This window comes from Pseudorasbora parva, chromosome 19 (genome assembly GCF_024679245.1).
Source record: "Pseudorasbora parva isolate DD20220531a chromosome 19, ASM2467924v1, whole genome shotgun sequence".
NCBI lineage: Eukaryota > Metazoa > Chordata > Actinopteri > Cypriniformes > Gobionidae > Pseudorasbora > Pseudorasbora parva.
Genome location: NC_090190.1, coordinates 2,695,068 through 2,710,594, shown reverse-complemented (window position 1 = coordinate 2,710,594; position 15,527 = coordinate 2,695,068). Strand labels below are relative to the sequence as shown.

General features: G+C 35.1%; 2 protein-coding genes and 1 long non-coding RNA gene across 8 annotated transcripts in view; all 3 read right to left on the bottom strand.

The window, feature by feature from the left end:
• Window positions 1-6,682, bottom strand: part of nup153 (nucleoporin 153) — a 38,005-nt gene extending 31,323 nt beyond the window's left edge. For 2 of the 3 annotated variants that reach the window (XM_067424888.1, XM_067424890.1), the window contains exon 1: window positions 6,548-6,680. In XM_067424888.1, the coding sequence (XP_067280989.1) occupies window positions 6,548-6,625 (78 nt within the window). In that variant the 5' untranslated portion in view covers window positions 6,626-6,680. Of the gene's footprint in view, window positions 1-6,547 lie in introns of all 3 variants that reach the window. The other variant, XM_067424889.1, reaches the window with a different exon arrangement.
• A 1,308-nt stretch (window positions 6,683-7,990) lies between these two features.
• Window positions 7,991-9,379, bottom strand: LOC137047825 (uncharacterized). The gene is made up of 2 exons (XR_010899263.1): window positions 9,059-9,379; window positions 7,991-8,931 (listed from the first exon to the last, which is right to left on the bottom strand). It is a non-coding gene; the product is annotated as an uncharacterized lncRNA (long non-coding RNA).
• Window positions 9,380-9,498: 119 nt separating this feature from the next.
• The window catches only part of ptdss1b (phosphatidylserine synthase 1b), a 28,213-nt gene continuing 22,184 nt past the window's right edge, over window positions 9,499-15,527 (bottom strand). Inside the window, exons 11-13 of one of the 4 annotated variants that reach the window (XM_067426270.1) lie at window positions 14,842-14,910; window positions 13,751-13,817; window positions 9,501-9,938 (exon numbers count right to left, since the gene is read on the bottom strand). In XM_067426270.1, the coding sequence (XP_067282371.1) occupies window positions 9,844-9,938; window positions 13,751-13,817; window positions 14,842-14,910 (231 nt within the window). In that variant the 3' untranslated portion in view covers window positions 9,501-9,843. Of the gene's footprint in view, window positions 9,942-13,750; window positions 13,818-14,841; window positions 14,911-15,527 lie in introns of all 4 variants that reach the window. The other 3 variants (XM_067426269.1, XM_067426271.1, XM_067426272.1) reach the window with 3 other exon arrangements.

Sequence of the window (15,527 nt, the reverse complement as noted above, 5' to 3'; positions counted from 1 at the left end):
CTGATCTGTCCAACACTGAACTCACGAATCAGTGTGTAATCATTTACTCACAACACCTCTGAGATGAGAATGCAAGTCTGCTTAACCCATTAAACAAGAGGGGTTAGTAAGAATTAGTCTTAATCCACAGTATTTTCATGTATTTATTTTGAGCATTTATATTGATAATGTGTAGTAAATTACCAAAACAACGCAAGTTGTTGATAGCCAATAGTTTTATTAAATTGTATATGGTAGAGAATTAGACTATTTATTACATTTTTAATGCTACTTTTTAATAATTGTTGCCAAAATAATGAATCAGTAAACCATGCAAACTGTGTAAAAACGAGGAACTAAAGAAACAAACATCAAGACATCATACATAATGAGATATCAAAATTAGGTCAGCATCTAATTCAGCAAAATGAAAAAAAATTGCATTTATTTCACATTTATTGTCAGTATTGGGCTCACAGATCACACCGGTAGGTACTTTTACTGTTGGTGTGTGTGTGTGCACATGCGTGTGGATGACCATGTCTGGTCAGCCACCACCGAAGACCATTTCTGACCCAGGAAAAACCCTGTTGGAGTCAAAAAAAATTATTTTTGGGTGAACTATCCCTTTAAGCAGCAATGCACAGTTTGGACTAAAGAACATCAAATTATGTGGATTTTAACAGTTGCACATTACAATGATAAATCAAAAGGGAACTCATTTTAGCCTTTTGAACTCATCCTTAACCTTTTGGATTTAGGCTAGCATTGAACAGTTGACAGACGGAAGTGCTTAAGCTCTTAAACCTCGTAAGTAAAAACAGTTTACATTACCTTCAAATTATCTACTACCCAGCATGCATCCACACAACATATCCTAAATTTTTATTCATTTTCACCAAAGGACATTTTCAAACTGCAAAAGCCCTAAGGCAAGAGAATGCTTGGATTTAAGAGCTTCAGTTGCGGTCTAAAAAGGGGCCCTGGGGACCAAATTACTGTGCAAGCACTTATTGTTCTCCAACAGAGCTCCAGGGTTTGGACACAGCAACACCACAGACTGGATCTTTGGCTGATCGCTGTAAGCATGTGACACACAGGCAGGTGGGGAAGCTAAATAGTCCATTTAACTCAGTGGAAGAGCCGGGAGAGATTGCGCAACCAAAATAAACAGCCTTTAATGCTTATAGTAACTTTTGATTTGAATGGATAGTTCCCCCAAACGTGTAAATTAGCCCATGATTTACTCTCCCTGTCATCCTAGGTGTGTATGACAGTCTTCTTTCAGACGAACGCAATCGGATTTATATTAAAAATGTCCTGGCTCTTCAAAGCTTTATAATGGCAGTGAAGGGCTGTTTCCGTTTTGAAGTCCGGAAGTGCATCCATCCATCATAAAAGTGCTTCTATCTATCATAAAAGTGCATCTTTTCATCATAAAAGTGCATCCATCCATCCATCAATCCATCAATCATAAGTTTATCCATCCATTATAAAAGTGCATCCAACCATCATAAAAGTGCATCTGTCCATCATAAAAGTGCTTCTATCTATCATAAAAGTGCATCTATTCATCATAAAAGTGCATCCATCCATCCATCAATCCATCAATCATAAGTTTATCCATCCATTATAAAAGTGCATCCAACCATCATAAGTGCATCCGTCCATCATAAAAGTGCATCTGTCCATCATAAAAGTGCATCTGTCCATCATAAAAGTGCATCTGTCCATCATAAAAGTGCATCCAACCATTATAAAAGTGCATCTGTCCATCATAAAAGTGCATCTGTCCATCATAAAAGTGCATCTATCCATCATAAAAGTGCATCCAACCATTATAAAAGTGCATCTATCCATCATAAAAGTGCATCTATCCATCATAAAAGTGCATCCATCCATCATAAAAGTGCATCCATCCATCATAAAAGTGCATCCAACCATCATAAAAGTGCATCTGTCCATCATAAAAGTGCATCTATCTATCATATAACTGCTCCAGGGATTAATAAAGGCCTTCTGAAGTGAAACCATGTAAGAAAAATCCCCATATTTATAACTTTACAAAGGGTAATCTCTAACTTTCACTAACTTTGGCATGCAGGGTGGGAAATTAGCACCCGCCACCAGCCGATGGCGTTTACTTCTTCAAATTGGCGGGTGACTTTGCCATGTATACCTGCCACAGTGGCGGGTGAATTATAAAACATTTTACTGGTTAGTTACTACTAAAAACATTCATTGTAACGGATTGGACAGCTTTTGTCAAAGAATGATGTTACTAGTAACAATAATGCACCTTTGTCGAGTAACTCATTTCATGATTCTGACAGTTTCCGCCATTGAAATGACTGGGGAAATGTGTCCCAATCAACCAAAATTCACCCATTACTATGCTAATGCACTTTCTTTTATAAATGTGAATGCTGGAAAAAGTGGCTGGTAAAAAATATAAGTGGCTGGTAAAACTGGGCATCCACCAGCCACTGTGGCTAGTGGGCAAAAAAGTGAATTTCCCACCCTGGTGGCATGCGTGTCCACGAGACTGCCGTTCCAGCGTTTGACGTTAGTGCGAATCTGCTAGCTCTACGAGAACCGAGTTTTGTTTTGCTCTATCCTCTGCGCATCCGCACTCGTCACCAGAACTTACTCTACGCCTGGGTCAGACGTCTCTCGTGAAAGCGCGGACAACAGTAAGCAGAAGTTAAGAGATTACAGGTTGCAAAGTTTTAAATATAGATATTTTTCTTACTCAAACTCGCAGCTTCAGAAGGCCTTTATTAACCCCCGGAGCCATGTGGCGCATTTTTATGATGGATAGATGCACTTTTATGGAATTCAAAACGCCCATTCACTGCCACTATAAAGCTTGGAAGAGCCAGATTTATTTATTGTGTATAACTCTTGATTGTATTCATCTGAAAGAAGAATGCCATACACACCACTGTAAAAAAAAAAAACTGTAAAAATAGGGCACAATGTACTGTATAAATATGAAGGAATTCTCCGTATTGTTTTTTTTACAGGTGTTTTACCTGTATTTTGAATTACGCATTTCATTAGTTTGTGTTTTAAGGGTTAACGGAAATTTCTGTAAAATTACTGGATAATGTACCGGCAGAAAATCACCAGTAAATGTTTCCGTTTTTATTTTTTACAGTGCAAGGGATCCAGACTGCCACCAAATGGTTGCATTTTGCTACCAAAATTTGTGTGTGCAACTGAATTTTACATCCATTTGCACGTGCAACCAGTTAATTTGTGTGTTTATTCAACAGATCACTCCAATTACATGCTCTCTAGAAAGCTACATTTGCTGATGTGACAAGATCTAGTTAACCAATACTTTTCCTTTTTTGTTGTTTTACAGTTTTTATAGAAGTACATGACTCAAACGTAATGAAGTAATTTTATTTAAAAGAAGAAAACCTGTTCAAACATACATAATACGAATACAAAACCAGTGCTTATACTCTACAGTGATCATTTAACCATCAGTCTGCGTTATTACACTGATTTCATTACAGTGGTAATGTGTAGATTTCTTTCTTTGCTGCAAATACGCCAAACTACACGAGCCGAGCTCTACCTGTTCCCTATCAGCGTACTCGAAACACTATTGGCTTGAGATTATCATTCTTTGAGTATTTATTAGTAATACAGTGGAAATTAAGGCATAGTTCACCCAAAAAAAGAGAATTTTGTTAAACGAACCTACATTTTGGATGTCCTGGGGGTAAGCAGATAAACATCAAATTTAATTTTTTGGGGTGAACTATCCTTTTATCATGTTGATTTATGGTGTCCACTCCTAAATTTTCTGGTTGTGCCCCTAAAATGTTCAGTTGGGGGCCACTGTGCGCCCTAGTGAAAAATGTTAGTCTGGAGCCCTGCACACCTAGGATGACTTGAGGGAGAGTAAATCATGGCATAAATTTCATTTTTGGGTAAACTATCCCTTTAACTATAGGAGTGTAACTCATCTTCCCGCCTCACTCGAGGAGGATAGGATAAACAACCAGCCGTGTGCATGGCTGGGCCTCAAGCATTGCAACAAGTCACTTCCTGTCAACAGTGTGCACATGGAAGCAAGTGTGGTTGAACTTGCTCATTTTGTCAGTATTGATTGGGTTGCGCCATTATGATATAATCTAATCTAGTAGGACTGTGTAATATGGAAATATCAAAAAGGCATGCAATATCTGAATGATTTTAATAAGCTACTTCAACATTGTGAAAAGTGTATGTTGTAGGTTGACGCATAGCAGAGATTAGACTGGGCCCATGACTTATATGACTTGCTTTACGTTAAAAAGAGTTATTAAATGCAATAACTTTTGAAAAACAACTCAATCTTTCAATCTCACGCTTTCTTACACAAACACACTGAAACATTGATGTTAATATTATATTGTCAGATTTGAGACATTTATGCTAAAACACTGCTGGTCACTTTCAGAAGTTTTAGCAATGCTTTCTTTTCCCAGAAAGAATGTGAACCACAAATGGTGTCATTCTCAGTTTTTTAAAATTCTTTTAAAATGTAATTTAAATAGATTTTACACACTAATAGCAATATCGTATCGCATATTGCATTATTTAACAAGGTATTGCATATCGCATTTCTCTTTAATATCGCACGGCCCTATATATATATATATTAGTAAACACACCTGCACAGATTAGTTTAGTAGTCATAATTATGGATATTCTCACTTCAGTGGGCCGTTATTAAGCCCCCATTAAAAGTGTGATGCACTTTTATGATGGATAGATGCACTTTTTAGGGCTTTAAAATCTCAACCCCCATTATAAAGTTTGAAAGAGGCAGGATGTTTTTTCAATATAACTGTGTGGCTCAAAGTCATACACCTAGGATGGCTTGAGGGTGAGTAAATTACAGGATATTTATAGTTTTGGGTGAACTAAGCCTTTTTGGTAAAAATACCTGCTGGACTAATGTTTTTAAACATGTTAATGCAATATAAAACAATAAAAGTTTACGAATCCCACACAAAAAAATGATTGAGATTAGAATTGACAAACTCCATATTTTGACAGCTCAAGATCAACAAATGTTCCTAAAAGGCACAATATGTAATTTTTGACCCGCTAGAGGTCACTTATTCAAAACAAAGGTAAAGCTTGAGGATGTGGAGATGTTATGCTGCATATGTGTGGTAGCACAGCTCTGTTTTATCATAACACACACATTTGAGTGTTAAAGTGACGTTATATTGCTACTATGAACAAAAAACATTGTACTCGCGGTAAATCAAGAGATTTAAGCGATAAGACTAACTGTGTTGAGCTGGAGAACAATGATTAGTTTCTGTCCATCAATGATCCAAACAGTTGCTCACCTGTCTAATAAAACACATTCAAAAGCGTCTTCTTTGGTGTGTCCATGGTTTCTACACAATAACACTGGATGTCAGTATGATAGGTGACACACTGTCCGTGTACTGGTTAAAGTGGCTTATTTCTCTGGATTTGAACATTTGGGATAGTGCAAGTGCACAAGTCAACAAAATACATAACTGTTCTAGTGGTTTTGTATAGTCTAATCCAAAAATCTTACATATTGTGCCTTTAATGGCCAATATGAATTATTTTTATCATGCAAGTTGATAAAATAACAAGTAATATGCAGGAATACACTTAACCATTTACCAACTAAATAAATTATATATATATTTTTTGTTTGTTTGTTAGTCAAATAAATGCTTCATATTCCCTTGATATATGAACCTGGAGATGATGTTCATACTACTAAAGTTGGGAGCAAAATATACCTTGAGATTCTAAGACTTATTAAAATATCTCTGTTCATAGAACAGTTAGTCGCTTTTCATAAAGGGCTTCCAGTGTGTGTGAGGCTCAGATCCCTCAGAAAACACGCCACGACATGCACACACTCTCATCCCGCCTTTCCTCGGGATGACAAACCCAGTGCGTTAACATTAACCTGCGCTTTCCCATTTACGCCAAAACATGACCCAGACTCGCTAATCACATACAATACATATCTAGACTTAGTGAGTAGAAGTGAATAAAACGGATAAAAGTGCTCTGAAGCTCAAGTTACCCTCATGTGGACCATCTGGGCGATACATATGAGTGGAGAGGAAAGCGTCAGCGTAAAAAGAACAATTGATATATAGTATAACAACATTAAAATGCTGTTTAAATGCTCGTGTATTTGTTCAAATGTACGCACTCTTGTTGGACGCCGGTGCGTGCCGCGGCTAACGGCTAACGTGCTGTGTTTGAAACACGTTCACGCGGGTTGTCTTAAAATTATTGGAATACAATCAATTCTCGACTTTCTAACGGCACATTTCGAGCATTTTCCACACCGAATGGTTGTCTTTCTCCAGTCAAACGAGTTAACGGTATTGCGGTGACAGTTGAGACCGTTTGCTGGGGGAACGTGAACAGGCCTGAAACAGGCCTCAAAATGTCTCCTGCTTTACAAAAACAAAACCCGTCGCCAGACAAACGGCACGGCTTGAGCTAACAACCGCTAAAATCCTTGTCATACCGACTAGGGCTTCGTTTTATTTACCTGTTTGCCTTTGGCATACGGTTTTGAAGCGATGTGATATCTTCTTGATCTGATTTTCCCTCCTCCTGTCGCCGCCATGGCTAACTAGATTGAGTCTGCTCAGTAGCGCTCCGCTGTCACAGCGCAGCTCGCCAATATACCATCAGCCACTTCGGCGCTGGGGTTTATGGGAAACTGAGTTCGGATATACACAAACGCGTTCAATATTGACGTCCGTTTGTAGGACAACTGGCGTTTTTACATTGGGGTTTTTATATCGGCGGATATGAGTCAAAAAGCGCCTGTGGGAAACATTACGAGAAAAGACTTTGATGTTGTGTTCAACAAGATAAACAACAGTCATTGCTCAAATGTGACTGAATTTAACCAAACATTTAGTCGTAAATATAATACAGACAATTAATGTTATTTTTATGATTATTATTTAACTTTTTACACTTATTTCTTCGATGGCATGTTGGAGAAATTATGAAGGGCAATATTATCCACGGAACCTCCGAGATTAACTGAAATTTCCACTTGTAATAAATAAATACATAAAAATACAAATAATAAATAAAAAAAGATAAATAACAAATTAATTAAATAAACAAATATTAATGATAATAATTAAAAAATAATTAAAATAATAATAAAAAAAATGATAAATAACTGATAGATTAATAATACATTAAACAAATAAAAATACATAAAAGATAAATAAATACATAAATAGAAACGTAAATACATAAAAATAACAAATATATACATAATAAATTAAATTAATAAACACATATAAAATAAATAAATAACAAATAAATAAAAATAAATAATAAATGAAAATAACTTAAATATAATAAAAATAGACAGATAATAAATTAATTAGAAAAGTAAATACATACATAAATATATTAATTACAAAATAGATACATATTAAATTGAACAAACAAAACAAATAAAAAATAACAAATATACATAATAAATACCATTAATAAACACATACAAATAAATAAATATATAAATAAAAAAATAAAAAACTATATATAAATAAAAATGTATTACAAATAAAATAGAACAAAAAAGATAAATGACAAAGAGATAAATAAAATATAAAGTAAAATAATTGTGTGTGTGTATATATATATATGTAAATGTAATTGTGTATGTAAAGTAGGCCTACATGATGTACATTACATGATGCATGTGCATTACAATATGTACATTTAAATATATATAAAACAATATATATGCAAACAAGAAGTCATAAATATTTAGTTAACCCAATTCCAAGTGCTCCTCAACATCCATATTGGAACAAGATTCTTGACAACCAATCAGATTTGAATACTTTGTGTATTTTACTAAAAATATTAAGCAAGCCAGAATCAGTGCAAAAAATTTTTTAAATAACCAGATATAACATTTACCCCCCAAATAATAATTCAACAATTACTAAGAAGAAAATAGACTTCAATTCAGTATTTTATTTGAAAATTGTACTCAACAATACAGTATAAATGAATTAAGAAAGTGAAAATAACATTTCATCCTGTCCAACCATTCATAGACAGTGATTAAAAACTCGTATCACACCTCATTGCTCCATATAAATCACATTAAAGGTTTGAAATAATCAGATATAAGAGAATACTGCTGCGGCAGATTCAAGTTTGACATATCACAGGATGGTAAGTTATTTTAGGGTTTGCTGTGTTTTTTAGGGAAATCATTATTGGATTCTGCATAACTAACAGTTTGGGTATTGCTCAACAATTTGGTCCATGAAAAAATTTAATGCAAAACAATTAAATAAGGCAAAAAAACATGTGATAGTACCTTAATATAAGCATACGTTACCATTTATTATTAGTAACACATGAACAGAAAATCACTCGTGACTAAGAACCGCATTTAGTTTCATTAAATATTGGTTATGCAAATATTAAAGCTACATCAAAAATTGCAATGCACAAATGCATAGTCATTTAAAGCCCTCACAGAGAACATATTATGGGTCTAAAATCATTTATGCATATGCACATACTCACATAGGAATGATGATAATTAATTTTATCACAAAAGATGACATACAAAGAAAACTATAAATGCATAGAAAAAAATGACTTGCCAAAATAGCTGAATCATATTACATTTTAAATAAATCAACAGCATTAATGCAAATGCCACTCCACGCGGTTTTAAGAGCAAAGACTGCAAACGCTGTGCTAAGATCACGCTGCTTTAAAACAAGTGCTTGTGTTTTTATGCTCAGGATGACATGTTGTATAAAACCAGATCAATGCATACATATGTGTCCAAAGACACGTGCAAAATTCAAGACAGGGCTTGGTCTGCATCTAAAAAATTCTGGGTAAAAAACAACCCAATGTTGGATCAAATATGGACTAACCCAGCTGGGTTGTTTTAACCCAGCTGGGTTGTTTTAACCCAGCGATTGGGTTGTCTTAAGCAAATATTTAACCCAACCGCAGGATTAAAACAACCCAATCGCTGGGTTAGTCCATTTTTGACCCAACAATGGGTAAAAACAACCCAACATTTTTAAGAGTGTTCACTCTCAGAAAAAAAGGTACAGTGCTGTCACTGGGGCGGTACCCTAAGGTACAAAAGTGAAAAGGTACGTTTTTGTATCAATATCTACACCTAAATGGTACATATTAATACCTTAAAAGGTACATATCAGTACTTTAAGAGTGCGTTTTAGTACACTCTAAAAAATTCTGGGTAAAAAACAACCCAATGTTGGGTCAATTGTGGACTAACCCAGCAATTGGGTTGTTTTAACCCAATGTTGGGTCAATTGTGGACTAACCCAGCAATTGGGTTGTTTTAACCCATCAATTGGGTTGTCTTAAGCAAATATTTAACCCAACCGCATGGTTAAAACAACCCAATTGCTGGGTTAGTCCACATTTGACCCAACATTGGGTTAAAACAACCCAGCATTTTTTAGAGTGTACCTTAAAGGAACATATTAGTACCTTTTTGGTTTTGTACCTTAGGGTCCCGCCCCAGTGACAGCTATGTACCTTTTTTTCTGACAGTGTTGGTAATGAGAACAAAAGTTGAATAACGCTGCCATTGCGCACAGTAACTGGCTCACACACTTCAGACATTTCTGCATATGAACCACATCAGTGCCATTAGAAAGTGTGCATCGTGTCATTTAAACCACTAATCTTCATTTCCTGTGAGTGCTGTGAATATCTCTCCGTATAGCCATCCATTATTAGTCGCTCTTTTTCTCCCGTTGTGCGTTGGGGTCCACTGAAAGAGATCGTCGTCTCTCGCTGTCGTCACTTCTTGCCGCTCGTGCCATTCATTGCTTTGTTTTTTCCAGAACCTCTTTTTCTTCTCCGAGATGAACTGGAATTTCTACTGGAGTTCGTCTCTGCTAATGATAAATGTTAATAAAAATAAATCAATAAAATGCATTAAAAATAAAAATGTCTAAAATAAATAAAAAATAAAAAGATAATAAATTAAATAACAAAATACATTCAAAATAAATGGCTAAATAATAATTAAATAAATAAATAATAACTAGATAAACAACAAAATAAAAATAGTTAATAGATAATAATAAATTAAATAAATATTGTATTATATAAATATTTTAAAATTAATAAATAAATACAGATACATTTTAAATAAAAAAATAAATGCATTATAAAAATATATTAATAAATAAGATAAAAAATAAATTAAATAAAAATAAATAAATAATACATAAAATAAATAATAGAGATAAATAATAATAAATTCAATAAATAAGTAAATGATAACTTAATAAATACAAAATAAATACAAAAATGTATAAATGCATATATAAAATAAATAATAAATAGATAAATAATAATAAATTAATTAAATATATTTAAATAATTTATAAATAAAAACATAAATGATAAGATATAAAATAAATCCAATAAAATAAATTGATAAGATAAAAATAACCACATTCAAAATGTATAAATAATACATTCAATAAATAGATAAATAATAATAATTCATAAATGACTAAAAAATTATATAATAAAACAAATTTGTGTGTTTATTCTTCCAGAATGCATAAATGTAATGCATTCATCTAGATGATGTCACAAAACAAGCTGTTTAATTTCAATACATGTTTTTAATTTTAATAAATTATTTTAATTTCAATAAATGTTTTTAAAGGACAACTCTGGGGAATTTTAAAGTTTATCTTGATCGTTATATCTTTGTGAGTACAGTCTATAGAAAAAAACCCGAACCGGATTGGTGCTTACAACGCGGAGTTATTACAGTTAATGCCCAGAGCCCCTGCTCATCTAAAACGGCAGCTTTGGGGGCATAAACGTAACGGGTGTCTTTGTGCCTCTTAGCAGACACAAAATGCAGTTAAAATGTCTGTCCAACATGAACAGGTCCCTCACACGACAACGAGATGAGTTTAGCCACTTAGCCGCTGTTTAAATTCACCTGTTTTAGCCGGCTAGCTGTGTCTCGCGCTAAAGTCCCGTGGGAACTCAGCAGTACCCGGAAAAATAGTCCAGTTGGTAAGAGCGTTGTGTGAGTAAAGCACGATTATTTTATTATTGCACATCTTTCCTCAAGCCGGGTGTGCCCAAATGGAAGGATAAATAAAGTGTACATTACCGCCACAGTGGCTGCACCCGTCTTTACCCACAGAATGGCATTTTCTTCCACCGGCCCGGCTGTGTTGTGTCTGTGTAAGGCACAAACGCGAACAATTTCTTCTTCACTTGAGAGCCCGATTGGATAATCACTCTAGTGATGTCCGATCACGAACGAATCGTTCTTTTGAACCGGTTCTTTTTAGTGACCCGGGCGAACCAGTTCACCAAATCAGACTGAATCATTCTAAACGGTTCGCGTCTCAAATCAGCGCTGATCCCACACACGTTACTTTAGCTACTCACTTTCTGACATGAGTGACAGACCCTCCGACTATAAATAAACTAATATCTTTAATTATATGTTGTGACTCCAGCCGTTCACTGAACTGAGTCATGTTTTACTGAGAGATCTGATGAACTCACTGAGCATGAGCGAGTAACTGAATGAGCAGCGGTCCTTGGCTCAGCAGGACAGAATCGAAAACCGTTTCTCTCGGACACGTTCAATACTGAGAACCGTCGAGCCGATGAGCTGAGCCTCTTCATACACACGACGCTCTTCCCCACTGTACTATTTTTCCAGCTACCGCTGCGTTCCCACGGGACTTCAGCGTGAGACACAGCTAGCCGTCTAAAACAGGTGAATTTAAACAATGGCTCGTTGTCATGTAAGGGCCCTGTTCATGTTCCAGTGGTGTAACTTTGTTTTAAAAAGTGGGTGGGACATAAATTGCGTATCATATGCACGCGAAAAACTGCCTAATATGCACGCCAAAGCTCATTTTGACATGTGAGGGGCGCTCATGTCAAAATAAGCTTTGGCGTGCATTAGGCATGTGCCGATATCAATTTTTCATGTTGCGATTAATTGCTGAAGTTTTATCACGATATACGATATTATCACGATATTGAAATAAGTTGCAAAAAAAAGTGTTGCCATAGCATAACAGCTTTAAGAACTATTTTTGCAATAACAAAAATAACTGAATGTTTAATACAATATTGCACCAAAAATATAATTAAGAGACCACTTAACATTAAGAAATCAATGAGAAATCAATGTTAAGTGGTCTCTTGATTTTTTTCAGAGATGTAAAAGTACAATTTTCAAACAGATGAAAGTGCAAAAGAATTAGGCTATAAAGAACAACAGGTAGGCTAACAAATAAGGGCTCATTATTTAATGCATTAACTAAGATTGAGCAATAGCTACATTTGGTACAGAAAGTATAATGTTTTTGGTAATGTTAGTTAAGAAATACTGATCATTGTTAGTTTTATCTTATGTCCATTAAAAAAGTTATTTTGATTTTGATTTTAATGTTATTAAACAGTAACTAAGAAATTAACATAGAATGATTAATTCTTTATAAGTATTTTTCATTTTCAATTTAGTAATAATGAATTAACATGTTAACTAATGAAGTCGTATGTCTCAAAGTTTTACTGAACAATAACAAATAATTAGAACAGTTCTAATTGTTAGAGCATGTTGTAGTCCAGATTAAAACATAAAACTGTTTAAGTTTGAAAATAAATAGCCTATTAAGTCTTTCTTTGATGAACAACATTGAGATTACAAAAAACGAATGGCTGTTTTAAAAACTGCACGTGGTTTTTGTTTGTTTGCTGGTTTCCGGGGTAACCGCTGCATTCTGCAGTTCATCAGCGCCCTCTGCTGTCACTGAGCGGCACTTCAGCAGCGCGTCTCCTTCACCGGTTCAGTCATGTGCAAACGCAAGTTGGGCTTGTTTATATCTGAGTGCGTGTCCCTTTGACGCAGAATACAGCGGTGTTGAGCATTTATACGGTTGATGGGCAAAGTATTCTTGAGTGCATTATAAAAAAATTATAAATTGTTAATAAATTATTATTTACGATATTTTAAAGTGCCCACGATAACCATATCGTGCATATTCATTATCGTGATAAATCGCATTATCGAAAATCGGCACATGTCTAGCGTGCATATGGTAGGCAGTTTTTCGTGTGCATACGATACGCACTATATGGTGTATTAATGGGGGAGCATTGCTGATACAATGTTATATTAGATGTAAAATATGCACAATAACAATTGCAGAAAAATTTCGATTAAGATGTCCGGAAATCAATTATATGGGTAATTTATTGATATAGATCTCATTTAATTATTGCATCTAAACACAATAGTGTTGTGCCAAGATTTTTCACGTGAATAAAGGCAAATTGATTTGCACACTTTGCATATAATCCCTGGTCTAGTCTGTTTAACTTGTGAGAAGTTCTCGTTTCTAATCTGCCCTCGTAGCCTACTCTCATCAAAACCGAATATCATCAGTGGTTGTACATCAAGAGCAGGGACAGTTTTTGTGCATTTTGTTTTTCGTGATCTGACCGGAACAAATAGAACACAAAGGATCAAAGCAAATTTGATATAAGGAAAATTCAAAAGAAACTTCTTCATCTATAGGGTAGAAAAGGCCAATAATGGAAGGAAATACCTGAGCATGACTTTACTTCTAAACCTCATCAAAACGATCAACTTTAGGCATTTCATCTCTTTTGGAAACCCTCTAACACTAATCAGATTGTAAATTACCTTTGGCGGTTTCAGGAATGTGCTCATCCGGCTCGATGAAGGTGCTGTCGTCACAATCTGTGATATTCTGTGAAGGTGAAGAGAATTATTATGCAGCAAAAAACAAAACAAACAAAAAAAACATCGGGCCCTATTTTAACGATCTGAAACGCAAGTGTCAAAGCGCGAAGCGCAAGTAACTTTGTGGGCCGGTCTCGGCGCTGTTGCTATTTTCCCGGCGGGATAAATGGCTCTTGTGCCCGGCGCAAATCTAAAATGGGTTGGTCTGAAGTAGCTTCATTATTCATAGGTGTGGTTTGGGCGTAACGTGAATAAACCAATCAGAGCGGCATCCAACATTCCCTTTAGAAGCAGCTGCGCAAGTTCCATTATGGGTCGCTATTATTATGGCGTATTTACCAGGCGCATGCCAGGAGCGGTTCATAGCCGAGGAGACTGATGTTCTTGAAGAGCAGTGAAAGACAGAGAGGTTGTGTTGTATGGGGATGGGAGAAACCCACCCAAAATAGCGTTGGTTAAACAGGCGTCGGTAAAACGTTTTTTTTCCTGGTTCTTGACGGACAAACCAATGTGTCAGATGTCCTTATATACAGATATGTCTTGCCACTATTGGGCAAACAGGTCTGATTCTTAATTACTACAATTAGCCTGAATAATTTGTAAGCTAGATTTTTGCCTATTTTTTCACATCTTCGTGGCACACCACAATGATTTCCGTCATCTCATGTGTTAATATTTTTTTAGTGTAACAATTTATGATTTGCAAAAATAACTGTTGCATCTGTGTAGATTACATGAGCAAAGTGTATGCGCGTTGTGCACGCTATACATTATGGTCAAGCATGCGCCCTTAAAATAGCATAATGAACAACGTGCAGCGCGCCGCTGACTTTAGACTGGGTTTTTTCTGGTCAGGGGCGCAATTGTTTAATGGAACAGCAAAATAGCTCCAGGGATTGTTTGCGCCGGAACACGCCTCCTTTTTTTGGGCTGAACCGCCCAGGGAGCGCAAGTTCATTCACTAGTTTATCGACGTGCTTCTGTGGAGGGAAAAGCGTCTACAGCATCTCAGCACATCCTTAAGTATTTACCTTCAGTCTCTTCCCATAGTTCTGCTCATACCAAACCATCCCATTGAGACAGAGAAAAGTGATGAAAGCCTGGAAGATGGAAAGAGGAAGTGTGTATGAGAGAAAGGACCACACACACACACACACACACACACACACACAGAGACAGACACACAGACACGCACACACAGACACGCACACACACACAATATATATATAAATATATTTCTTTATATATTATCTGCATAAAGCAAAAAGTCGAACATAAATTTCAGAACGTCTTCAAATGATCAATTAATTTGCTTATTTAATTAGTGAAGGACTAAATAACGAAGAATTCTAAAATGTTATACAAAAGTTCCGTACTTCTGAATATTCTAAAACGGGTTTTCATCCTGGAACGTCAAATTTAGAGGAAAACAATTTAAACATTGAAATGTTTAAAACTAATTAAAAACAAATTATTATAATATGTATGTATTAATAAATAATATAATTGATATAATTAAATTGACAGAATTTTACATTTTACAGTACACTAACGGTGGATGGAAAAAAAAGGATACAGATATGGAAATATTTTCCAGGTAATACTGATCTTAAAACATGATTATTATATTATATTATATTATATTATATTATATTATATTATATTATATTATATTATATTATATTATATTGTATTGTATTGTATTGTATTGTATTGT